At 40.2% G+C, this 27854-nt stretch overlaps 1 protein-coding gene across 5 annotated transcripts in view; it reads left to right on the top strand.

The window, feature by feature from the left end:
* Positions 1–27854, top strand: part of LOC136862759 (probable ATP-dependent RNA helicase DDX43) — a 272457-nt gene that overhangs the window by 101470 nt on the left and 143133 nt on the right. For all 5 annotated transcript variants that reach the window (XM_067139022.2, XM_067139003.2, XM_067138995.2 and 2 more), the window contains exon 5: positions 17172–17392. In XM_067139022.2, the coding sequence (XP_066995123.1) occupies positions 17172–17392 (221 nt within the window). The remainder of the gene's footprint in view (positions 1–17171; positions 17393–27854) is intronic.

The raw sequence follows: 27854 nt of genomic DNA, 5'->3' as shown, positions 1-27854 counted from the left end.
TTTTCTTAGAAAATGTTATTATACTATAGGTTATCTAGGGTTTCTTTTTATGATCATACTTTATTATTAACCTGCAAGTTCACTAACCACATGTCATCCTCCTCCTCCTCCTATGGCGCGACGGCCCGTTTTCGGGTCATGGCCTCCCCAGTTGCTCTCCGCCAAACTTGTCGATCTCGTGCAGCTACTCTCCAATTCCGGATCTTGAGGATATGTGCTGCGTCCTGATGTACACCATCTTCCCATCTGTTACGTGGCCTTCCCACAGGCCTTCCTCCTCCAAAGTCTCCTAAGAATACCTTCTTTGGGATTCGGTGTTCTTCCATCCTAATTAGATGACCTGCCCATTTAAGTCTCTTCATTCGAATGGCATGCGACAGGGGTGCCTCCCCATACAGGGAATATAGTTCATTGTTATATCTAATTCTCCACTCCCCTTGTACGCATATGGGTCCATAAATTCTCCTCAGGATTTTCCTTTCGAAGGAATCTATCTTCTCCACGGCTTTCTTTGGGAGGGTCCACGTATCACTTCCATACATCACTATACTGCGAATGAGGGTTTTGTATAGCATAACTTTTAAGCTCTGATTTATATCTCTACTTCTGAAAAGTGGTAGTACTGCAAAGTATGCTCTGTTGGCAGCTTGAATTCTTGCCTGTATTTCCACCATTTCCTCATTCTTGTTGCTCAGATGTACACCAAGATATTTAAATTCATCCACCACCTCCACTTTGGATCCTTCAGGGACAAGTTGGTCATTTGTATACTTCCTTCTCCGAGCCTGCACCATTACCTTCGTCTTCTGTTCATTGATCTTAAGTCCAATCTCTTTGCCTTCCCTATTCAAGTCTTCAAATGTTTCTTTAACTGTCCTTGTTGTTCTTCCCATCAAATTTATGTCATCAGCATATCCAACTAGTTGAGCTGTTTTGTACAGAAGTGTTCCACTGGTGTCCACCCTTAACTTTCTAATCACTGACTCTAGTGCCAGGTTAAATAGAATTGGTGCTAAGCCATCTCCTTGCTTCAATCCCTGATTCACTTCGAAGAAGCTGCCTACTTCAGTCTGAATTTTCACTCCCACCATCGTATTTCTCATAGTCAATTCCACCAGTCGCACCAGCTTTTCTGGTATCTTGAACTCTCTTAATACCTCCATTAATTTATCCCCGTCAATAGAGTCGTATGCTTGTTGAAAGTCGATAAACATCTGTACCACATCTATGCCCCGTTCCCAACACTTCTCCAACACTTGTTTCACAGTAAATATCTGATCAATAGTGGATCTTCCCTTCCGGAACCCTGCCTGGTATTCTCCTAGAATTTCTTCCACCAGGGGTTCTAGTCTCTTCTTCAGAATGGAAGTGAACAGCTTATATACTGTACACAGCAGTGTGATCCCTCTATAATTGCTACATACCAACTTATCCCCTTTCTTGTATATTGGGCATATGATGCCTTTGCGCCAGTCTTCAGGCATTTCTTCTGTATTCCACACACTCACAATTAGATCATATATAGCTTCTTGTAGTGTGGTTCCTCCGTATTTCCACAACTCTGCAGGGATTCCATCGATACCTGGTGCTTTATTGTTTTTCAGTTGCTGTATGGCTTCTATCACTTCTTGCATAGATGGTGCTGTGACTTCTGATTCATTTGTCTCAGTATTCTTCCTTGAGGTAGTTGGTGTTTTCTCTTTCATTTCTACTGGGTTCAGGAGGTGTTGGAAATATTCCTTCCATCTATCTTGGATCCCTTTTTTATCTCCCAAAAGCTGTCCATTTCTGTCCTTACACATGTTTGTTCTTGCCTTGAATCCTTCTTTCACTTCCTTAACTTCTCTGTAAGCCATGTAGCTATTATCTTCTTTAAATTCCTCCACTATTCTAGCCATTTTCTCATTTAATTTTCTTCTCTTCTTTCTTCGACATACATTCCTTACTTCTTTATTCTGGTTTTCAACCTCTTGTTTCTTCACCCTTGTTGGTCTCTCTAGGTATGCTTTATATGCTTTATCCCTTTCTTCTATGGCTTTTTGGCATTCCTCATCAAACCATTCCTTTGTGTTCCTTTTGGGTACAATGTCTAGTGTGTCCTTTGCCACGGCCTTAACGCTTTCCTTCAGAGCAGTCCATTTGGTCTCGACCGTTGCTGTTTGGTCCTTATTATATTTCTCTACCAGCACTTCTGCCATTCTTTCCCCGTATCTTTCTGATACTTCCTTATTCTTCAGTTCACAAGTATTGTACTTTTCTATCCTACTCATTCCTTCCTTTCTTGTTTTCATAATGCGGCACCTTAAGATTGCCTTAACTAGAAAGTGGTCGGAGCCACAACTTGTTCCTCTGAATGATCTGACATCCATGATATTGGATGCCCATCTTTTCTCCATTATTACATGGTCTATTTGATTACAGGTCTTTCCATCTGGCGATATCCATGTTTGCTTGTGTACCTCTTTATGAGGGAAACAAGTTGACATCACTTTCATGTTTCTGCTGGTAGCAAGGTCAAGCAATCTCTGTCCATTATCATTAGTAGTGTTATGTAAACTATGGATCCCTATTATTCCTTGATATATCTCCTCCTTCCCAATTTGTGCATTTAGGTCTCCTATTATCATCTTAGCATCGTTCGATGGGATTGAATCTAGCACTCGTTCCAGTTCAGCATAGAACTGATCCTTGACTATCTGTTCCTTGTCTTCCGTTGGTGCATATACATTTACGATTGTTAAGTTGTAGAATCGCATTTTAACACGCAATGTTGCCAATCTTTCATTTACTGCCAAAAACTGTAGTACATCATCTTTAGCTTGTTTTCGTACTATAAATGCTACTCCTCCTTCTTGTGCATTCCTTGGCTTCCCACTACTGAATATTGTGTGGGTTTTGGTGTCCCATATCTCATCCCTTCCTGACCATCTAGTTTCTTGTATGGCTGCTATGTCCACTTTGTTGACTTCTAGTTTCTGCATCAGTACTTTCAGTGCTCCGGCTCGTAGAAGTGTGCGTACATTCCATGTACCAATTGCGTAGTCCATTGCCTTTAGCTTAGCTCGTCGTCTATTAAATCCACCATTCCGAGGCATATTCTGGGGCTTCGCAACAGTTGGTTTTCCGGAGCGAGGTTGTTAGCCTTGCTCCAACCCCCAGCAATCCTGGAGGACCAATGTTTTCTGTTAGGGTTGTCTCCCTTAGCTGATAGGTCCCCATTTAAGCGTCGGGAACTCGCTTTCTGCCCTTACATGACTTAGCCGTGTACCTTAAAGAATGTACCCGTTGCCCAGAGGCCACGGCGTGGACGTGCATGTATCGGACTTGGTAGGAATAGATGGCATTTCCTGTGTTTTGCTAGTACACTCCCATCAGCAAGAAGTGCACCCACAGGACCACATACTACCCCTTTGACCCCCACCACATGTCATCAACTCATATAATAAGACAAGCCATATTACATGTCGCTATAAGTGTCAAATATATCCTGATCCATCCGTGCGTAAAATAAACTGACATCAATTAGCCTTACGTTGAATTCCTTCCTTATTCATCGTCGTATTAGTCATAATTCCACACCTTATATATCAATGCATATATTATTTACAACATTTACACTTCTTACCTCATTATTCCCGTCGTATATGGCCGCACCGCCAATATAAACATCATTAAATCTGTTCAAAGTAACGCTCAATTCAATAGATTCTGTATCTTATCACAGTTCATGTTATATGGATCAACAGCTATCATTCATATTGACGCGCACTGCTCTCATCAAAGTACGAACATATTAAGCCTGTATCTACTTATATTTGGCAATAAGTTGACGTCGTATACGATCTCGATAACCTACAATTCAATATGCTACATATTCTCATTTCAGATATCTCAGATCACATTATGCACGGCATAATTCTTTGAAAGAAAGCTGAACATTGCTAGCAAAGCACTTCATTGGCAAGTGTTATCTTTCCTACGCATGGAAGTGTTTACAAGTTTTGGAAGATTACCTAAATCCATCAGTTAAACGTCACTGTTAGTTCATTCGTGCAGAAACTAGATATTGAGATCACCTCTTGAAGATAAATCAACCTAGCTCTTATACAAACACCATCAACAATTTGCTATTAAGTAGAATATATATAACTAAATTAAAAAAAAAAAATTCTTTGTGAAACTTAACTTAATCCATCTGCGTTTCTGGACTGGGATGGCTGCTTCCTGGTTCTCTTATAGGACTTCATCTCTGGGTTATCGCTGCATCATGACCGGGCTGTGGTCTTGATCCTCGGGTCCATAGGAATGGTTGGTGGGTTACTGCCAGACCTCAATCCCATCTTCAGTCTAGTTGGCCATCATGTAGCTCTCGAAGACATGCATAAAACACATATTTGAAAACATCATTAGTTTGATAATCATGCTACTTATAGATCTTCCTTGAACTATGCTTATGTTGAGCAAAGTAGATTATGACATGACAAACGTCAATTTTTTAATTTGAATGATATAAGAGGTCTCTTAAATGTTGCCTTGTTTTTTGATTAGATACCTTAATTTATCGATTTTCAATGTCTCCACTAATAAATTTTTAATACTCTCTATTTCACTCCCAATCTGCGCTCTATTTTTGATACTCCGCTTGTGATTTCTATTATGTTTACGAGAAAGGTATTGTTATAACTTATATCACAATTTGTTTTCAGAATAATCTAGGAAATATCCCTTTTAAATCTGCTGTTCTTCTTGCACATATGAATCCACTTGTAAATATTTTTCTGGTAACTTAATGCAATGTTTTTTTTTTCTTTTTTGGTTCCTATTGTTGGTTTTTCCAATTAAAAGTCACTGCATTCATCTAAATCACAGCCACTTGGATTCCGTTGGTCTGTACTTTCTTACTTCAGATTTACGGCCTGTTTGATTCCACATGTCTGTATGTTAGAATTCCTATTTTCTGCTGCATGATTTCTGACATTTTATTACTATTCATGGCAAAATAACGATTTTAACACCTTGATTCGACATAATCATTGCAATGAAATGGTACAGAACCAGCTCATGACCAAAGTGACTTTGAGAACTATCGCGTCCTTAGAAATAGAATTAAACAGCTCGTTAGAAACCGTAAATTTAGTTACAAAACATGACTGCAAATATGAATTCTAACAGAGCTTAAAACATGCTTCGTTCCTTACACATACCAAAAAGCTCGGCAACAACCTCATGGGCCAGACATACCACTCAGGAAGTTAAATGAGGAAAGAATAGCACCTAGTGTACTAAATTCCCCAAACTCAGTACCCAACTCCATAGTACCATTTACGTGACAAACAACTTTTTTACATTTCACCCCATTACTACCGTCAAACGAGGTAGCTTTGGACGCAGGGGACAACTTTGGACAACGGTACAGCGATTTGGAAGAGCCACCACTTTGCAGTTGTTTTTTGAATCAGGGTAACCGACTTAATATTCGTGTTTTCTATGCACATTTCCAAACCACACAGGACATCATTGATCTTGGTCTCTTTAGAAACAACGGAAACGGTAACAAAGAGTCGCATCACTGTGTGGGGAAGCTGTAAAAGAGGGAACTTTTATAATAACTGTCTTTCACAGAATGAGGAAGGTATATAGAAATGCATATGTTGTGAACAAAATGATTTCTACCCAAGAATTGGAGGTTACAGGCCTGAAATCAATATCAGCTGCAAAGGACATACTAAATTTTGATTGAGGATGTTTTGTATATTATACCTGCCCCCACCAAAGTTGGTACAAAAGACAGATCTCATTTTAGATTTTATATGAAGGTCGATCAAATATAAACAGGATTTTTGTTCCTGAACATCAACAGTTGGCAGGACTGGCCCTGTACTTCTGCTATGCTTAGGCAGGACCGTTAAGAGTGGGGAGAGCATGTTGTTAGATATTTCCCGCCGTTTCGTCAGTAACTCTCACGATGTCTGAGCAGCGCAATGATAATTATAAAATTTCTTGCTCGTAAGGGAGTTTCAGGTTCAGAAATTTGCCAGAGATTGACTGCACAGTTTGGTGATCAAACATTGTCAAGGACGCATGTGTTTACCTGGCATAAAAAGTTCAAGAAAGGACATGAACCCCACCCAACCCCATGGCACAACAGTCTTGAAGGGCCTTGGCCTACCAAGCGACCGCTGCTCAGCCCGAAGGCCAGCAGATTACAAGGTGTCATGTGGTCAGCACAACAAATCCTCTCGGCTGTTATTCTTGGCTTTCTAGACCGGGGCCACTATCTCACTGTCAGATAGCTCCTCAATTCTAATCACGTATGCTGAGTGGACCTCGAACCAGCCCTCAGGTCCAGGTAAAAATCCCTGACCTGGCCGGGAATCGAACCCGGGGCATCTGGGTAAGAGGCAGGCGTGCTACCCCTGCACCACGGGGCCGGCAAGGAAGGACATGAACATGTGGAAAATCAGTAACACTATCGCCGTACTCGGATCAGCAGTACAGACAAAAACATTAGTGTGGTTAAAGACATTATTGACAACGATCAACGGGCAAGAGTATCAGAAATTGTAGAACAAGTCAGAATCAGTTATCAAGCAATCATCACAAACAACCTGCAGTCCTGTAAAGTGTGTTCCAGGTGGGTCACTCGCCTTTTGACCGAAACACTGAAGCTGAAGACATTTGGAGATCTGTCAGAAGCTTACAGCAAGGCTTGCGGAAGAAGGTGATGCATTTTTGAGTCGGATCGTCACCTGCGATGAATCATGGGTCCACCACTGCATTCTCGAATCCAAACAAGCCAGTAAGGAATGGCCAGTGAAAGCCAAGACTTGACTGTCAGCTGGCAAGGTTCCTGCAACCGTTTTTTTAGATCGGTGAGGCATTTTGCTGATAGATTTATTGCATGAGTGACGCACAATCAATGCTGCGAACTACTGCGAGCTGTTGAACAAGGCGAGGGTTGTACATTGCTGCAAAAGACAAGACCAACTGATTTGACAGGTCATCCTCCTCCACGACAATGCGCTGCCCAGTACTGCAGCTCTAGGTTTCTCCAAGCTACAGGAAATGCACTGGACTACACCTGATCGTGCTCCTTACAGCCTGGACTTATCGCTCTGCGATTTCCAATTGTTCGGACCGCTTAAAGAAGCTCTGTGAGGGCAATTATTTGAAGATGATGAGAGTGTGGAAGACTGTGCGCAACTGGCTGGTGACACGACCCTGTTCTTTTTACGATGAGGGCGTCAAAAAGCTGCCCATACGCTGGGACAAATGTATTTCCAAAGCAGGAAACTGTGTGGTAAAATAAATCGTAATTCCCTTGTGTTTTTCAATAATCATCATTTTCATTTCCCCATGTCCAGCTCCTGCCAGGTGGGGGTGTTGATTGTATACCATCACTGACTTTTTAGGCTTTTGTTATGATGGGGTCACCACTCCCAAAGGTGTGTTTTTCAATAAATGAATTTAAATAAAAAATAAAATCCTGTTTATATTTGATTCCCCCTCATAAATCTCATTCGGTAGGTGGCTGAAATCGGAGTTCTGTAAGTCAAGTGACGATTGTTGCTTTTATTAACATCCACAAGTAGTTCAGGCACAAATGTTGGCTGTGAACTCATGTAGAGCAAGGAAAATATGATAAAATATGAGAAAGTATGAAGTGATGATTATTTGACACAGATTGGTTATTATTTGACTTAGCATGTACAGCTGTTGTCAGCCATGTAAAACAAAGGTATGTCCAAACTTACCCCACCTAAGGGTCTGACTTAGGACAACCTTATTTTTTAACTTTTCAGGAATAAAATGAAGTCTGACCTAAATTAAACATTATGTATATTTAATGCAGTCTCTTGTTAAGCTTTTGGTGCCAATAACTTCATTTTATCTTTCAAACTCGTAGATTTGTTGGCAGTTTCATTTCAAAAATGCCCGAAGTTACCTTGTTTAATGGTACTAATAAAGTAAAAAAAAAAAAAAAAAGTATTGTATTCTGTCTAATCAAGCACCAGAGACAAGTGGATGATACCCCTTTAACTATAACTTTCTTACACAACATTATTGATCCTGTTTTACCAATCATTACCCTCATTTTTAACTACTGTGTTACTGAGTGAGTGGCCATGCGATTAGAGTCGCGCAGCTGTGTGCTTGCATTTGGGAGATAGTGGGTTTGAACCTCACTGTTGGCAGACCTGAAGATGATTTTCCATGGTTTCCCATTTTCACACCAGGGTGTACCTTTAATTAAGGTCATGGCAGCTTCCTTCCCACTCCTAGCCCTTCCCTATCTCTCGTCGCTATATGATCTATATGTGTTGATGCGCCATAAAGCAAATTGCAGGAAAACAAAACCACTGCTTTATGAACGGAACCTTTCCTTCATTATGGAAATAAGCCAATGTTATCCCTATGCCTAAGAAATCAACCCTTCCCAACCATCGAACTACAGACTAATTTCTATTCTACCTTCTTCGTGTACCATATCCTCATTCGATGTTGGCTCTCATCAGGGTGATCTGTTTCTTGTTCTCAGCAACTCAGGAAAGCTTGGGGGTATTGAGCCCCTACAATTCTCGTAGATTCCCCAGCCAAGATATTCTCCTTCTTCCCCTACTTCTCCTTCCTTCAATTTTATCTTATAAGATAAGCTGAGGGAGCCTATCATTTCGAATGATATGGCCAAAGTACTCGAGTGTCTTCTTTTTGATGTTGTGTATGACCTCTAAACTCTTTGTTTAGGGGTTGGACTACTTCATTGTTACGTATTCTGTCAACTCATAATATTCTGAGCAGGCATCGGTAGCACCACATCTCAAAAGGTCAAAAATTTTGGTGGTTCTCTGTTAGGATCCAAGTCTCCGCACTATAAAATGACAGAAAATACATAACATCGAAGTAAATGGAGACAGACATTGATCTTGAAGTCCCTGTTCCAGAGAAGTTTGCTTATTCTTTTGAACGCAGTCTGTACCTGTTCAATCCAGGACCTAATTTTTTCGTGTTTAGACGTAGACCTGCTGCAGCACTGTGTTCAACCACACAGTTTAGTAATGTCTGCAGAGCTTCAGCACTTGTTGCAAGCAGAACAGTTTCATTGCATATTTATTGGCTTTTTAAAATTCGATCCTCTATGATCAGTCATAAAGTCGGGATTGCTTCAAGTGTTCCTACATTTCTTCTGAAACCAAAATGATCTTCTCTCCCAATACAGCTTCAACTCGCTTTCCATTCCTCCGTAAATAATTCGTGCTAACATTTTGCAAGCGTGAGATACTAAACTAATGCTGCAGTAGTTTTTACAATTGTCAGCACCTGATTTCTTAGAAATAGGCATAACAATATTTTTCTAAATTTCGATGGCATTTCTCCTGTATCATACATTACACACTAAATGGAACAACCTCCCCGCTGGTTTCTCCTAAGGAAGTTAGTAATTCTGATATGTCATCAATTTCAGGTGCTTTGTTCCTATTTAGGTCTCTCAAGTCTCTGTCTAATTCTGACCTCAAAATTGGGTCTCTCATTTCATCACCATCAACAGTTTCTTCTTGTTCCAGAACATCATCTACTTCTTTCTCTTGATGAAAATGTTTAATATGTTTCTGTCATACTTCCACTTTGTCTTCTTACCCTAGAAGTGGTTTTCCATCTGGGCTGTTAATATTCAAACACCTAGGTTTCCTATCTCCAAGGTTTCCTTAATTTTCCTATATGCAGTATCTACGTTTCCTAAAACCATTCAGCCTTCAACATCCTTGCACTTATCTTGCAACCATTCTTCCATACCTGACCTGCACTTTCTACTTCATTCTTTAAATGCCTGTATTCTGTTCTGCCCTCCTCCTTTTTTGCGTTCTTGTATTTTCACCATTCATCAGTCAGGTCTAATATCTATTAGATTTCATTGATTCATTGATTTTAACTTGATCTTACTTTTCATCCTAACCTTTCTTCAGCAAACCTGCTGACCTCATTTTTCATGACTGTCCATACTACTTCTGAAAGCCTTTTCATTTAGTCCTTGTGCGAAATGTTCCTTGAAACAATCCCTCACACTATTTTCTTTTAACTTATCTAGACCCCATATTCTTGCATTCTTTCCTTTCTTCGATTTCTTCAACTTCAGTGGCCAGACCCCATGTCTGCTTCTGGGAATGTCTTGCAATCCAACATCTGGTTTTTGAAACTCTGCTTTATCTAATGAAGTCTGTTTGATAATACCTTCCTGTGTCTCCAGGTCTTGTCCACATGTACAGCCATCATTTTCGGTGTTTGAACCAAGTATTAGCAAGGACTGAATTATGATCAGTGCAGAATTCAACTAGCCGACTTCCTCTTTCGTTCCTTCGTCCCAGTCCGAATTATCCTACGGCATTACCTTCTCTTCCTTGGCCTACCACTGCATTCCAGTCTCCCATCACATTTAGATTTTACATATTGTATTAAATCTTTTACCTCTTCATATGTTCTTTCGATTTCTTCATGTGCTGAATTAGTAGGCATATAGACCTTCCATCATCCTGCCAACATCACTTATACCAACTACATCTAATTTTAGTCCATCCATTTCCCTCTTCAGATTCTCTAATCTATACAATGATTCAAACTCCTAACATTTCAGGCTCCAACTCTCAGAATGTCGGTATTAATCTTCCTGATGGTTGCCCCCTCCTGTGTAGTCCCCACCTGGAGATCCAAATGTGGATCTATTTTATCTCCAGAATATTTTACCCAGGAGAGAGCCATCATCAGTACATCATTAACGGAGAGAGAGCTGCATGTCCTCGGGAGTTTGTTACGGCTGTAGTTTTCCATTGCTTTCCGCCATGTTGCAGTATCAAAACAGCTAAGCCATGCTAAATATTATTACAAGGCCATATCAGTGAATCATTTAGACTGCCGCCCTTGCAATTTACGAAAAGCTTCTACCCCACTTTCAATGGACCATTCGTTAGTCTGGTCTCTCGTCAGATACCCACTCTGATATGGTTGCACCTATGATTTGGCTATCTGCTTCATTGGGATGTGCAAGCCTCCCCACAGTGGTGAGGTTGCATTGTTCACAGGTAAGAATAAACGTATCTAATCCAAATCTACTTTCAACCTATTAGGTCGTGTTACTTACATGTAGTACGTGTTGAAGAGATGTTAAGTACAGAACAAAAATGGCCAATTGGACTCCAGTGTGATCCAAACCCACACCCTCCTGGGTTTGGGTCGGTTGCTCTACCATTGAGCTATGGTGGCCTAGGTCATATTTGTTCTCCTGGAATGGATCTAAGCTGCAGGTCTGGCACTAATGCCATCACACTGTAGAGTTCATGCAAGTCTAATTTAAAGAACTGTAGCTACCATCTTCATGTAGACAACTGCAAGATCTCTGATTTGCCTCAAGCCATAAGACATCAGCGCTGACCTTCAGCGAATTAATACTTACTCCTTGGAAAATTCCCTCCGCCCTAACCCCTCCAAGACTTGGGCAATCATTACTGGCTCTCAAAAATTGTTGACCACACTATGAGTTACACTGAATGGCAGAGTTATGTCATTTTGCCAAACTGTGACAATGAAAAAAAAATTTAAATTGGTCTGAATATGTTAAAAAGTGTTATATATATTTTTTTAGATACTTCATTCTCTTAAAAGAAAAAGCAATGTTTAAAATCCCTGACCTGGCCAGCTATCTTGGACCAAAGGCCAGCACGCTAACCATTTAGCCATGGAGCCGGATGACCGCTCACTGAAGGCAGAGCACTATACATTTCATCCCGGATTAAGTATTTGTCCTCCTTTCACAGCAGAAATACCCGCTCTGGTTCCTCCCTATCTATTCCTGTTCACTGAACCTTTGTGTACGAGTTCTTTTGTTGTGACGTGTTCCAGACTTTGGAATTCCTTGTCTGTCATTGTCAGGGATATTACCTCATAACTTAAATTGCTTGCCAACACTACTTGCTGAATGCAACAGACTAATTTATATGACTGGATGAGTGAATTACTGTGAGTTAGAAAAGTGTAATATATTTGTATTATTGTGTAATTATTATTTACTCTTAACACATTGTTGACCGGATAGTTTGAGCCTGCAAGAACAACATTACACTGCTACACTAAAAAATCATGTAACTCAAAGTATTCTAGATATCAACCTCAAACTTGAGACGTACTCACCAGGTTGCTTAGTAGTTCTGCACGGTGTGATACTTTTCAAAGCTGTACCCTATTTTGCAGTGGGACCTTGCAGGAACTGCAAGCATATCTTGTCTCTTTCTTCTTCTGGTGGGCACTGCACACTTCGCATGGCTTTGTTGGGTATTTTTTTTGTTCCGTTTCCTACAGCAGACTCTATTTGTGTTTTGTGTGAGCTGCCCCGACTGCTGTCCTTGGAGATCTTGCCCGGGTGTTTGCTGGGCATCATGCACCTGCTCTTCCACTCCATTTTCTTCTTGTGTCTCAAACCCTGTCCAGTAGCTCACTCTTGCCATTAGAAAGTTCTTGTATGTCATATTCCCTGGATTCTGATACATATCTAAATGCATTGAACAGACCACAATTTATTAGCCAAAGTACCACTTTTTTGCTCCATTTGATAGTCTTTCTTAGCTGTGTGTAGTAGTGTTACAATTAAAACTCCATCTGTTTCATTACTCCAATTTATTTCAGGATGGCCCAATAAATGCGCGCACGCACGCACGCACTCTCTCTCTCTCTCTCTCTCTCTCTCTCTCTCAAATTCAATTCAATTCTTCTAATTAACCATGAATGGCCACACACATTAAGTACAAGTCTATTCACAAGTCCCTCTTCCTTAGAGCACAGCAGGTGGTCCAGCCCGTCGCTGTGCTTGCAGGCGTTTAATCCTTACTTCCACTTCCCCAAGTCCAGTCACCTCACACCGCAGGTGTGTGTAGACCGCTGGATCTGAATACAGCACTACAGGCCACTCGACACACAATGGCTGTTTGTTGGTTCGACTCCACAGACAGTCCAGTAATTCACACAGTCACATGCAGTGAACAACTAAACAATATTCAACAGTAGGACGATACAGCAGCGAATATTCACACAGGTCCTTTTACCCTCACACTCACGATAGCAGCCCTCCCTCGCTGACTCAAGGCGATCCTCAGTCCACCCAAACACACAGTACTCTCAGGTAGTACAGTCTTCCGTTTCGTCTCCAGCCCACCTACTTACTGAACTCTGACACCACAACAGCTCCTCGTTTAGACCTCAGTGGGACACTAGCGACAGCCAACACCTCTGTGCCCTCAGCCCAACCATCAAACTGTAACGCACTGAGTCTCTCACTGGCTTCACCACAGAGTCCAACACTGACTCAGAGTCCAGCGTCGAGTGACTGTCCGCAGCTAGCCTCCCCTTTTTTATAGCCCACGAACCTACTGCGCTGGCGTAGCAGGGGGAGAGGTGATACTCCCACATGGCGCGTCCCAGGTGGCGGATAGGGGGTTCCTAACCGATTTGCCGGCAGACTTGAGGGAAATAAAATACCTCTCGCGGACCAAACACACTACCCCCTGCGGGTGGGTGACGCACATGTAGAATATACCACGGTATCCCCTGCCTGTCGTAAGAGGAGACTAAAAGGGGCCCAAGGGGCTCTCAACTTGGGAGTGTGGATTGGCGACCACAGGGCCCTTAGCTGAGTCTTGGCATTGCTTCCACGTACTTGTGCCAGGCTCCTCACTTTAGGCTATCCTATCTGACCTCTCTTGGTCCGACCCCGATGATATTAGAGCATTCGAGGTCTAGGGAGTCTTTCATTTTCACGCCCTTCGTAGCACTTGCCTTTCTTCGTCCGTTACTTCATTTTTTGAAGTGACGGATCCCTTCTTTTTTCTCTCTCTTTACCCCCTGTGGGTGGGGGGGCGCAGTTGGAAAATACACCCACGGTATCCCCTGCCAGTCTTGAGAGGCGACAAAAGGGGCGACCAAGGGATGATTGAATTAGAACTTTTGATTCGTACCGTCACGTGGGGAACACCATGGGTTGCCTGTACTTGTGAGTAGAACCACTATATTAGGTACGGAATAGGTTTGTGATTAGTAGCAGCCAGAGGGGGTTCTCCTGTGGGTTTCCAGTACTTGTGCGTTGTACCCATGTGAGCAACACCGCGGGTCTGGGCGTTGCCTGAGAGTTATAACACTATATGAGCGACACCGTGGCTCTGCGTTGCCTCTGAACAGTACCCCCTATGTGAGGAACACCACGGGATAGTAAGAGTCCCTGTGGTTAGTACACCTAGGTAAGGAAACTTATCGGTTTGCGTTGGCTATGAGTGGCGCCATTGTGTGAGAAACGCCATAGGTTTGCTTTACCTGTACAAAGTACAATACTTGTGAGTAGTACCATCTTGTGTGGAACATCGTGAGTCTTCGCTACTTTTGATTAGTACCCCAACATGACAAATACCATGATTCTCCTTTACTCGCGTCATGTACCATTCCGAGGGGCCTTAGACCTGGATTTTGGACCCCTTTAGACATCAAGCATCCTCGATTCAGGACTGTGCTTTATAAGTGGTCCCTTCTTTATGACCTTTTTTGAGTCGGATCCACTGTTTTTGTTTGTTTGTTTCTTTTTTTTTTTGGGTCATGTCCATCCATTCATACTTCATGACTTTTTTAAAATTTTGGGCAGTGGATTGTTTGAACTTTTGTTGTAATTTCATTTCGTACCATTAGGGGCTGATGACCTCGATGTTAGGCCCCTTTAAACAAGCATCATCATCACCTTTTTATAGCTTGGGTGATTTCAGCCAGAATTTTTGCGAGGGGGCTAGGAGCAGAACATTCCCGTTGAATCTCCAAGAAACTCGCAGGTAAGCTGGCCGACGAGAACTATATATGGAAAGACTGGCCCCACCCCATAAGCCAGCTGGGAGATCCCAGGTCGTCTTGAGTCACCAGCCCCTTCCTCAAAGTATCGAAAGGGGCTACCATGGAGCTGGCATGTAACAGTCCACACAAACACACAGTACTCTCGGGTAGTACACAGTCTTCCGTTTCGTCTCCAGCCCACCTACTCGCTGGACTCTATGACACCACAACAACAGCTCCTCGTTCTGACCTCGGTGGGACACTAGCGACAGCCAACACCTCTGTGCCCTTCCTCGAAGTATTGATAGGGTCTACCATGGAGCTGGCACGTAACAGTAGGAAAGGTACTGATCTGTCTATGCCTTTAATGTACTTATTGTATTAAACTATGCATGTAGGTTTCTTTACTGTTACTCCCAGTTTAGTGTGAGCTGTTTTGATATCTGCTGCATGAATGGCAGAAATCATTAGTACCTCACGTTTATCTCTCCAAGTCTGAATATGCTTTCTCCTTTCTTCACTTTTCTTCCCAGCATTTGAAAAACACCAAGAAAGACCTCTGTTGGACCTGATAGTACCACATACTCTTTTTTCTTATTCTAATAAGTTTTCTGCTACTGAGTCACTGTTATAGTAGTTGTCTTGATATATATATATATATATATATTATTATATTGCCACAAATGCAGGTTTGGTTCTGAAAGAATTGTCCTCACGTCTTGTACCATCTGCAGTGTATATTTCCAAGTTGCAAATGTAACCTGTTCTTGCTTCACACACTATGTGTAGCAGTAATGCATACGTGGTCGATTTATCCAGATTATATGTCCAAAATCTGAGGCGACCTCTCCACAGAATCATTGCTTCATCCAGAGACAGTTCCTGGTCAGGTTTGTACAATGGTTTGAAGCTGCCTACAAAATGCTCTAAAACCGGTCTCACTTTATAATGTCTGTCATCACTATCTCCAATAGCTTCATTATCACTAAAATGCCAGCAGTTCCAAATGTGCTCCCATCTGTTTCGGCTCATAGTCTTCCCAAAATGGGAGTTTCAATAAAAGGGTTAGTACTCCAGTAATCCCTGTATCTGTCTTTCTTAACTTGCCCCATTAGAATAATAACACCAAGGAATTTCTTCATATCTTCAATAGTTATATCAACCCATTTTAGCAATTTAGGGAATAATTTGAAGAAGTCGGAAGTCTGTCTATGGTAAATGTTTGACTGATCTACAAGTAGGGTAAAAAGTCCTCTCCAAATACGCGATCAGTAACTTCATAACACTGGCAGCATGTTGTGCACTGGATGTCGGACCTGCTAAACTGTTAAATGGCTTCAAATTACGAACTAGATTATCTTTTGAGAAGCTGTCGTTTGTATCTATGTCCACTAACCTATGTTTATTTCTACATCAGCAGTATCTGAGTCACTGCTGTATTCTAACACACAAGATTGTTGCCCACAATTTAACGTAGAAGGGCCAAAATCACTCTCATAATTAGAAATATCTAATTTACTGTCGCTAGATACATCTGATAACCGGTCTGCACATAATTCATCACAAAATAATATCCCTATCTGTTTGCAACTGCACGCGCTGCACCATGTTGACAGTTGCACTGAAGATCCAAGGAATAGCTCGACATTTCAATTATTATTATTATTATTATTATTATTATTATTATTATTATTATTATTATTATTATTGTTGTTATTATTATTGTTATTATTATTAAGTAGATGAAGGTTTAAAGAAAAGAAGAAAATCCCATAATAGCTGCCTTATACTATTTATTCCATGACCACTATTTGAAATTAAAAATCTCGCCACAAGATTGTAGCAGCGATCAAGGAAAAACGATATGCATAAACACGAATTCTCATACCCCATCACGTACGGTTGGCCGAGAAACTATGGAAATTCTCAGGGCCCATCACCAGTGTGTTAAGCTCTGCTCCTAATGATGTATCACTATGGTGGTTAAGTGTAAGAGAGGGCCAAGATCCCTAAATTCACCACCTACAAAAGCATAATAACTAAATAAACAAATCTGCAAAGTTCTTGTTTGTTTTAAAATTTTTGTTGCAGAATTTTGTTGGCATGAATATTACATAATATACTTTTGGATTTAAGCCATGTTGCTGTAGTAGAATACAGTAGAAGAATAATCTTAGGATTGTATATTTTAAAAGTTTCTGCACTTGTTGCTGGAATTACTTTGTGTAGATATTCTCATTCATATTGTGTAGTTAGTAGCAAATTTAAATTCTATGATCCTCATCATTTATTTTGTATATTGTAATTGGTTAATTCTGTTATAGGAAAGCAAACAACAATATTGTTGTCTCTCATACCTTTGGTGAAGGGACTGAACCTATACCAAATCCAATTAGAACCTTCGAGCAGTGCTTCTCAACATATCCAGAAATTTTAGATGAAATTTACAAGCAGAATTTTGAAAAGCCATCCCCTATACAAGCTCAGGCATGGCCTATTCTTCTGAAAGGCAAAGACCTTATTGGTATTGCTCAAACAGGAACAGGTATGTATACGTGTTTTTTTTTTTTACAGTGATAACATTCTAACGAAGCCAGCTGATTTCTGGTTCATATGTTTAATGTGGTGATATTCTAACAATGCAAAGTCATTTCTGTCTCTAAGTCCTAACTACTTTGGATTTGAGGTTAATAGTTCATTTTGTTTGTGATAATAAAGCAACTCGAGTGATTCATCAGTACTGTGCAAGAGAGAGCCCCAAGAGGACTTGGCTACATTTTCATAAAATAAATAAGAGCTGAGTAGTGGGAATGTTGCTGTTAACTGTGGAAATGAAAGGTTTATTTTTATAAACACTGTGGAATCTGTCTTTTGTACTTAGTATGAAACTTGTAGGCATGTCTCACAGTTTCATAGAATAAGAGTGTATGCTTCAACTGGAGGTTGGAGGTAAAAGATCTTCAGGTAGACCCAGGAAACGATGGAAAGAACGAATTGAACAAGACCTAAAGAAGAAAGTGGCAAACTTTCATCTTTGATGAAGAATGGTGGAAAGACAGACACAGATGATCAATAGTCCATAACCCAACCCAAGATCAAATTGGGCAAGGGCAACAATGATGATTACGGATGATGATGATGATGATGATGATGATGATGATGATGATGATGAATAGGATCTGAGTTGTACATTGTGTAACTTTTGCCTCTTTTATGTGCCACATTAGCTGTTACATTGATCACATCTCAGAAATTCACGTAGTAAGAAATGTTATGCCTACAGTACTAGTTCAGTTAAATGAAAAGTATGCTGTATAGTTTCCCAGTAGTTTCTTTATCATGGGACATTTATTCATTAATAAGGGATCTGCAAGCAGTGCAACAACAACAACAATCACCACTGATCTGCATGTAGGGCTATTACCCAGGTGGCAGGTTTCCTATCAGTTGTTTATTGAAATGGTGAAATATAGAGGAAGGCAGGAATGAAATGGTTTCAGAGAGAAGTAAGATTAGCATGGAATGTTAGTAAGTTATCTTCTGATTGGATTAAAGCAGTAATTGCACCTATTTTTAAGTAAGGAGATGGGGAAGATTGCAACAACCATTGAGGTATTTGATTGGTCAGTATACCAGGCAAGGTATCCACTGGCATTTTGGAAGAGAGGGTGCGATCAGTGGTGGAGAGTAAGTTGGATGAAAACCAGTATAGTTTCAGACCATAGAGGGGCTGTCAGGATCAGATTTTCAGTACGTGCCAGGTAATTGGAAAGTGCTACGAGAGGACTAGACAGTTTTTATGTTTGTAGATCTAAAGAAGAGGCATATGTCATTTTACTGAGGGAAAGGTTGTAAGCTGTACTGAGTGATTATGGGATTAAGAGTATATTATTAAAAGCATTTATGTTGACAGTTGGGCTGCAGTGAGAATTGATTGTAGAATCAATCAAGTCCTTCTCCATTGGAGATTCCTCCTGTATGCAGTTATCAGATTGTATCTTTGATAATGGTCTTCTGATAAATTCACCTGCATACACTCCAGCATCAGTGGGTTGGCCTGACACATCCCACTCTTGATGAGTCTAGTATCAGACCTAAGACGAAATGCTGGTTTATAGAGCAAATGCCTGAAAAGCCGTACATTTAATGTTTGAAATGCTCTATTGGTGGAAATGGATCCAAATCTCTCGTCAGGAACTTAGACTTCCCCTTAGACATGAAAGTAGCAAGAATAATTGCTTGTACAAACACATAGGAACAATGGCAGGAGGGCATTTGAAATGTGGAGATCAAGGCTGTACGCATAAACTGGCTTCTGTGATGGTGTCATGTGAGTTGAATGGAGGAGGATAGGTAACCTAGAAGAATAATGGTCTCTGTCATGGTAAGATAACTAGAGGGAGACCAAGACAATGATGTTTAGATCCTGTTTCAGATGATTTTAGAGGTATAGAACTAAACAAGGTCACAGAGGTAGCGTATTATGTCAGTTTGGTAAATTCATAGTAGCTTGCATACTGAACACTGAAGGGCATAACAGTCTATAATGAAGTAAATATGGATGGTTTTTGAATGATGAACCTGACATCAGGCTCCATAACCTGTCAGATGTGGAATTCCAGACTCGCTGCACGTGGTGTGAAAGGACGGACAGGATGTTCATGTTCTGAGAGTGGGTGTTTAGTTGATGAGTCTCGGATAGTTTTATAAACCTAAACACTAGGTACTTCTCATTTCACTGTTCAGCATTGACAGATGGCTAAGACAGAGGTGCCAACTGTTACGGATTATCCGTAATTATTACGGATTTCCTCTGATGATTACGGCATTATGCTCCAAGGGTAAATTGTTATGGAAAAGCGACATTATAAGGAAAATATAATTTCTACGGAAAAAATAAGGAAACGAGGAGAACTAAATCGTTTCGAGCATTGGTACTCCACTCTCTTCGTTTCAAATTTTGTGAGTTGGCAACGATACTTATTCGGTCGTCACTTCCTTTTGCTACCAGTGAGCGTCGTGAAATTCATTGTGAATGAAGTAACTCTACTCTCCTATTCACTAAAATACGTAATCTTGTGTTATTGCAGTATTAAGTCTCCCACAGAGAGAGTTGTGAGTGTTAATAGGAAAAAACAGAATAAATTCAGGTCTACAATAATCACATCTACACTGGAATCGCTTATTGTTCTTAAGGTGAAAATGTCCTCACAGGGGGAAGAATGCTACTAGAAAAATCCCACACAAAAGCACCTGCTGCGTGGGGAAACAAGTTACAAAGAATGTTTTATGACAGAACTGGTAATGTGCAAATTTGGTGTAATAGGATATATCTTAGAATACCGTAGTTGTTAGTGGGAAGGGCAAAGAGGGTGTAATTATCCAGAAGGGATGAGTGTGCTTTGGATTTGGCTCCAAAATATTTCAGAGGGTAGGGGAGGGGAATTACGGAAAAGCCATTTCTGGCACCTCTGCTAAGATATGCAGAGAGATGTCGACGTGGGTTCACACTGAAAATTATACAAATGCAGAAGTGATGAGCTCTTTGTAGCATACTAGGTACCTGTGACTTAGTTTGCTATACACTTGACAATAGTCACAGTAATTCTTAGCATATTTATGATGTTAATTTTTATATCTAGTTGTAAGAATTTCCTGGCTCTTGCAATGGATGGAGGGATCGATGCACTCTGGCATAGATATATTTTACATATTCTCCCCATAGGTGAGGTTCATTAAACATAACTGCAAGATTTTTTTACTGTTTTGCTCACAGTAACTTTTGTATCTGTAGTATCATTGGAACAATCCAAATTTTATAGGGACTTTACCCCAGGAAGAAAAACTAGTCCCCAGAATTATTCTGATACATATTTCTGAGATACAGATCGAACCACTGTATAACTGTATTTTAAAAAACAAAAACAATAAATGAATAACAAAAGTAGATTATATTGTGTGCCATCTGCAAAATACTTACAGAAGTAAAATAACTCGGTTGAACATGAAAGAAGTCTTCTCCAAAGGCGATGATTATAGGCTGACAAGGCTCCATATTTGCTTCTTTACCTTACCTGCTTTTATATAACCCCTGAAAGTGAATCTGGGTAGCATGCCAGGTTTTCACACCAGCAATAAGATGATTTGCCATAAGTTTAACCATGTGAATTTACTCCTGAAACAAAACCACAATCATCATCAGACTATAGCAGCTCATCTTGCCACTTAACTCTTTGTTTACTGAATTATTAATTAAAATTTTTTTTGGACAAAAATTTTAATATGTTTTACTGATACGTAGGTTTAGATATACAAACATGTATGAAACCATAAATATGCAAAATATTGGTAATTTGAGCCAAAATCTATCTTGGGACTTGAAAGTCCCAGCAGAATTGACGGGAATATTTTCAAGGTGCATACGAGGGGATAGCCAAAAAACCTGAATTATTTTTTTAAAAGCTATATATTTTGAATTTCTTTTTTACAAAACAACCTTATTCCCTTCAGAATACTCTCCATTACAACTAATACATTTGTCCCACCGGTGCTTCCACTGATTGAAACATTTTTTGTAGTTATCTTTAGAAATAGTTGACAGCTCCTCCCTCGTTTTTTCCTTGGCATCTTCAATGTTGTCAAATCGGTCCTTTCATGCCCCTTTTCATGCGTGGAAATAAGAAATATTCTAACAGAGCCAGGTCAGGCGAGTAAGGTGCATGGGGCAGCGGAACCATGCCATTTAGCCCAAAACTGTCTAACAGAGTTGGCTGTGTGTGCAGGTACGTTGTCTTGATGGAAGAATCAGTCTCCTATCTGTCACAAATCAGGTGTTTTTTTTATTTACACTCTTGTGCAGTCTTCTTAAAACTTCCAAACAAATGGTGTGACTTGGGGGAACAAACTCTGAATGAACTATGCCCTTGGCATCAAGAAAGCAAATTAGCATTGTTTTGATGCTTGATTTTGGCTTGACGACATTTGTTTGGACGGGGTGACAATGACGTCCTCCATTGGCTTGATTGTTGCTTTGTTTCTGACTCGTAACCATAGCACCATGACTCATCGCCAGTAATGACCTTTGACAGGAAATCTGACATATTTCAATTCAACGTTCTTTTTGATTGTCAGTCAGTACCCAAGGAACAAACTTGGCAGCAACCTTCCATTAAAATTCGCTGAACCGAGCTCCAAGATAGCCCACTAATTTCTCACAATTGGTCAATTGTCTGTCGATGGTCTGTGAGCACAAGCTCTCGAATTTTTTCAACATTTTCGTCAATTCAGGCAGTTGATGGACGTCCAGACCAAGGTTTGTCATCATTCGACATGTCACCATTTTTAAACCGAGCAGACCACTCACACACTTGAGATTTTCCCATAGCGTCATCTTTGTAAGCTGTTTCCTACATTAAAACAGTTTCAGCAGCACTTTACCGAGTAGAAAAAAGAAATTCACAGCTGCACATTGTTCACTTAAAATTGCCATCATAAAAGACAAAACAAGAACAAAACAGTGCTAGCAAAATCAATCACTGCAGATGAACAGAACAAGCTAGTTCGACCACACAGGTGGCACTGAACTGGCAATGAGTTGTGCTATACACGCCAAGCGATAGAAATGCGTACTGCACAATCTTCGCCCATGGCAATGTTATTCTGGTTATTTTTGGGTACCCCTTCTTATGAATCACAAACTATTTCCATTTGATAGTAGCCAAAAAGGAATTATAAGCCTGAAAATGAGTAAATTTTGTCTGACCATGGTGTCAAGCTCCATGGCTAAATTATTAGCATGCTAGCAGTTAGTTCAAGGGGTTCCACGTTCATTTCCTGGCCAGGTCAGTGTTTTAACTTCTACTTCCTCTGGCTTGGGGGCTGGCTGTTTGTGGAGCCTTCATCGTTAGAATTCATCCTGGATAGGGCCCATCCTCGCGGACACACAGTTCGCTTATAGAGCGTCATCTTGACAGACTTGCATCAGGCTCCTCTGAGGCCATGCGCCATTATTATTATTATTATTATTATTATTATTATTATTATTATTATTATTACTATCATCATCATACTATAGTAGTAACAGCAATGGTAAACGTAGAAATTACAGTACTAGTAAATGTAGTAGTAATTATTTAGCCTTATTCCAGCAGCTGAGTGAATAGGTATAGATTTCATTTTTATGGGGTCTGCAGTAAAAATGCTTTCTTGTGTAATTACTAAATTCATTGGGAGTACCTATGTCCTTACGTATATTTTCTGCCTATATGCTATATTGGTTACTTTGAGGCATTTTCTGCAGAGAGCTGAAAAGTAAGAAAGGATTTTTACTACAGACTTCATTAGTGGTAATATACACTCTCAACTGGAGAAATAAAGCTTGAAAATAATTTGCCATTGGCACTGATGCCATTTACCATGTATTGGCTGTCCAATAACCCATAGATACTAATGTATTTAGAAACTTCCAAACATAACCCCAACCACTATTTGTTGACTTTGGGACCTAATGGAAGTTTGAAATCCCCAGGCCCGGTTTCATCAACACATGTTAGTACTTAACAAGGTGTTAAATCATTTTAACATACAATTTAACAAAATTTGCGTTTCATCAACAACTGTTAACGTTAACATATGTTAAACTGTGTATTAAAGTTAACATCAGCCATTTCCCATGTTAAATGGCTAACATTAGCATTTAGCAACCTGTTCCAAAATGGCTGCTGTGAATCTCCTTTTAGATGCGGAATTGCTCTATTTAGATCTTTCACACAATAATTCTGTTTGAGGAAGAGTTCAGCGGCGTAATGACTTTGAAAATTTGACGGATGCAGAATTTCTTCATAGATACCTACAGATTATTGAAAATAGTCGTTGCTAAGGTTGTTGACGAAATTCGAGTGAGGTTGGAATATCCTACGAAGAGAAACTTACCTCTTTCTCCAATGTTGCAGGTACCGATAACATTACGATTTTTTGCTACTGGCTCTTTTCACATAATGGTTGGAGACAAAGCTGGAATTTCTGAAGCCACTGTTAGTAGAGTTGTTTGTCGAGTGTCTGCAGCAATAGCATCCATGAGAAGGAGGCATGTAACATTCCCTTCAGTAGAAGGTCAGCAAATTATCCGCGACTTATATGAAGTAAGCCATTTACCTGGTGTACTAGTTGCCATAGATTGCACACATGTAAGAATCAAATCACCTGGAGGCAATAGGGCCGAAATATATCGTAATCGGAAGGGATATTTCTCTGTTGATGTTAATGTTCAGGTGATCAGTGATCCTAACCTCCATATCAGGGATATAGTTGCTAGGTGGCTTGGTTATGTACACGACAGTACAGTATTTAATAACTCCCATATCAGACCACAGTTTGAAGTGGGGACAATTAACAAAGGGATTTTGTTAGGTGAAAGTGGATACCCGCTAAGAAAGTATCTGTTAACCCTATTGAAACCCTTGCGGACTTTCTCCTACGCCTCATCCTTCTCTTCTGTCGTCAGGCCATCTGTGTGCTTGCACTCAATAACTTCTCTGTATTTACTAACTAATTCAATTAACAACTCCTTTTCGAAGGAGGAAAAATTAGGACTACGACTCCGTTTCACTTCACGCTCCATATTTAACAGCTGTACTCAAACAAAAGTGCATTGGAGCGCGCTGTCAAACAGCATGTTCATACCACTGCCTCCTTGATTCGCACCAGTTTGCAATGTTAGTTGATTAGTTAGCATTTCACAGGAAAATTATGAAACGCAAGAAACCTAACAAGATGTTAAATTTTTAACTCAGTATTAACTAACTACTTGTTAGTAGATATTTAAGATGTGTTAATGAAACTGGGCCCCAGTATTTTATAACATCAGAATTGCAAAATGCCACGCAAAGAATAAGTTCATAGAGAAGAATTTGTAATTTTAGGTATTCATTTAGTGGGGACATAATGTTAGCTAACCATTTGAGTAATAGAAGTGCTATTAAAAATCAAATGTTCTTTGCACTCCAGCATTCTCCAAAATTGCTTTACCACTACTACGTAGTGCCACACATTTCAGCCAGGTAACTGTTGTAAATTGTGTGTGATTGATGCTGCCATCTCTTATTACATTCCAGAACTACAGTATTTCTAAAAACGACTGAAAAGTCCCATCAGGTTTCCAAGTAACTACAGTTCCTGCAGTGATTTTTGAAAGGTGGGACTTCAAAATCCCATCGATAAACAAAGGGTTAAACTGATAAATTGTCTCCAGAATTGACAAACCACAGATGTGCAATATGCCCACAATTTAACCACATCCGTGGTTTCCCATTTTCACACCAGGCAAATGCCGGAGCTGTACCATAATTAAGGCCACGGCCGCTTCCTTCTCACTACTAGCTCTTTCCTATCCTACCGTCGCCATAAGACGTATCTGTGTTCGTGCGACGTAAAAAAAAATAGCAAAAAAGAAAAACCACAATCAGTTCTGATATATTTATTACATACTGTAGCTCAAGGTAATAGTCCATCAAGCACTGCCTGATGCTACTAGAATTCCACTTTATTTAGTAAGGACTGGTGCGACGACCTTCCTTACACTTGGATGCCCCTTATTTGCCAAGGTCATCCCTAACTTACACAAACACTTCCTCTTCAGACTGACATCTTGAGTCCTCCCAGCTTCCAATATTTGTTTACGTAGGTTGTTCTTGCCCCTCGTGTTGCTCCAATACATTAATATACATGAATCACCTCCTTGGTTCACAGCACCGCCGTCTCAATCTCTATATACTGCCTGCTATGTACCGTGAGAATTGCATTTACAGCGGACATTGCAGATGGCAGCACTTACCACACCCAGAGCACATGTTGGTTAAATGAGAGTTCGTCCGTAACACCAATATAAAATGAAAAATAATCCTTAACATGTTACTGATTGAAAAGATAATGCACATACAGAAACTAACATTTTACAGTTGAGCTTGGCTTGTTGTTGTTTGAGTCATCAGTCCATAGACTGGTTTGATGCAGCTCTCCATGCCACTCTATCCTGTGCTAACCTTTTCATTTCTACGTAACTATTGCATCCTACATCTGCTCTAATCTGCTTGTCATATTCATACCTTGGTCTACCCCTACCGTTCTTACCACCTACACTTCCTTCAAAAACCAACTGAACAAGTCCTGGGTGTCTTGAGATGTGTGTGTGCCGGGCTGAGTGGCTCAGATGGTTAAGGCGCTGGCCTTCTAACCCCAACTTGGCAGGTTCGATCCTGGCTCAGTCCGGTGGTATTTGAAGGTGCTCAAATACGACAGCCCCGTGTCAGTAGATTTACTGGCATGTAAAAGAACTTCTGCGAGACTAAATTCCAGCACCTTGGCGTCTCCGAAAAATCGTAAAAGAGTAGTTAGCGGGACGTAAAACAAATAACATTATTATTATTATTATTATTATTATTATTATTATTATTATTATTATTATTTCTTCTTAAGATTTGTCCTATCATTCTATCTCTTCTTCTCGTCAAATTTAGCCAAATCGATCTCCTCTCACCAATTCGATTCAGTATCTCTTCACTCATAATTCGATCTATCCATCTCACCTTCAGCATTCTTCTGTAACACCACATTTCAAAAGCTTCTATTCTCTTTCTATCTGAGCTAGTTATCGTCCATGTTTCACTTCCATACAATGCCACGCTCCACACGAAAGTCTTCAAAAACATCTTTCTAATTCCGAAATCAATGTTTAAAGTGAGCAAATTTCTTTTCTTAAGAAAGCTCGCAGTCTGCATTTTATGTGCTCATTACTTCTGCCATCGTTAGTTATTTTACTACCCAAGTAACAATATTCATCTACTTCCTTTAAGACTTCATTTCCTAATCTAATATTTCCTACATCACCTGCCTTCGTTCGACTGCACTCCATTACTTTTGTTTTGGACTTATTTATTTTCATCTTGTACTCCTTACCCAAGACTTCATCCATACCATTCAGCAACTTCTCAAGATCTTCTGCAGTCTCAGACAAAATAACAATATCATCAGCAAATCTCAAGGTTTTGATTTCCTCTCCTTGGACTGTGATTCCCTTTCCAAATTTCTCTTTGATTTCCTTTACTGCCTGTTCTATGTAGACATTGTAAAGGAGAGGGGACAAACTGCAGCCTTGCCTCACTCCTTTCTGAATTGCTGCTTCTTTTTCAAAGCCCTCGATTCTTATCGCTGCAGATTGATATTTATACAGATTGTAGATAATTCTTCGTTCTCGGTATCTGATCCCTATCATCTTCAGAATCATAAATAGCTTGGTCCAATAAACATTATCGAATGCCTTTTCTAGATCTACGAATGCCATGTATGTGGGCTTGTCCTTCTTGATTCGATCCTCTAAGATCAGACGTAAAGTCAGGATTGCTTCACGTGTTCCTACATTTCTTCTGAAGCCAAATTGATCTTCTCCCAACTCAGTTTCAACTTGTTTTTCCATTCTTCTGTAAAAAATACGTGTTAAAATTTTGCAGGCATGAGATACTAAACTAATGGTGTGGTAGTTTTCACACCTGTCAGCACCGGCTTTTTTGGGAATAGGTATAACAACATTCTTCCGAAAATTGGATGCGACTTCTCCTGTCTCATACATCTTGCACACTAAATGAAATAACCTTGCCATGCTGGTTTCTCCTAAGGCAGTCAGTAATTCAGAGGGAATGTCATCAATTCCAGGTGCCTTGTTCCTATTTAAGTCACTCACAGCTCTGTCAAACTCTGACCTTAAAATTGGGTCTCCCATTTCATCAGCATCAACAGCCTCTTCATGTTCCAGAACCAAATTATCTACATCTTTACCTTGATACAACTGTTGGATATGCTCCTGCCATCTTTCTGCTTTGTCTTCTTTCCCTAGAAGTGGCTTTCCATCTGAGGTCTTAATATTCATACACCTAGATTTCCTCTCTCCAAAGGTTTCCTTGATTTTCCTGTATGCAGCATCTACCTTTCCCAGGACCATACAGCCTTCGACATCC

The sequence above is a fragment of the Anabrus simplex genome, chromosome 1 (assembly GCF_040414725.1).
Source record: "Anabrus simplex isolate iqAnaSimp1 chromosome 1, ASM4041472v1, whole genome shotgun sequence".
Classification (NCBI taxonomy): Eukaryota; Metazoa; Arthropoda; class Insecta; order Orthoptera; family Tettigoniidae; genus Anabrus; species Anabrus simplex.
Note: the sequence above shows the minus strand (reverse complement) of the source record. Positions and strands in the feature narration are given on the sequence as shown.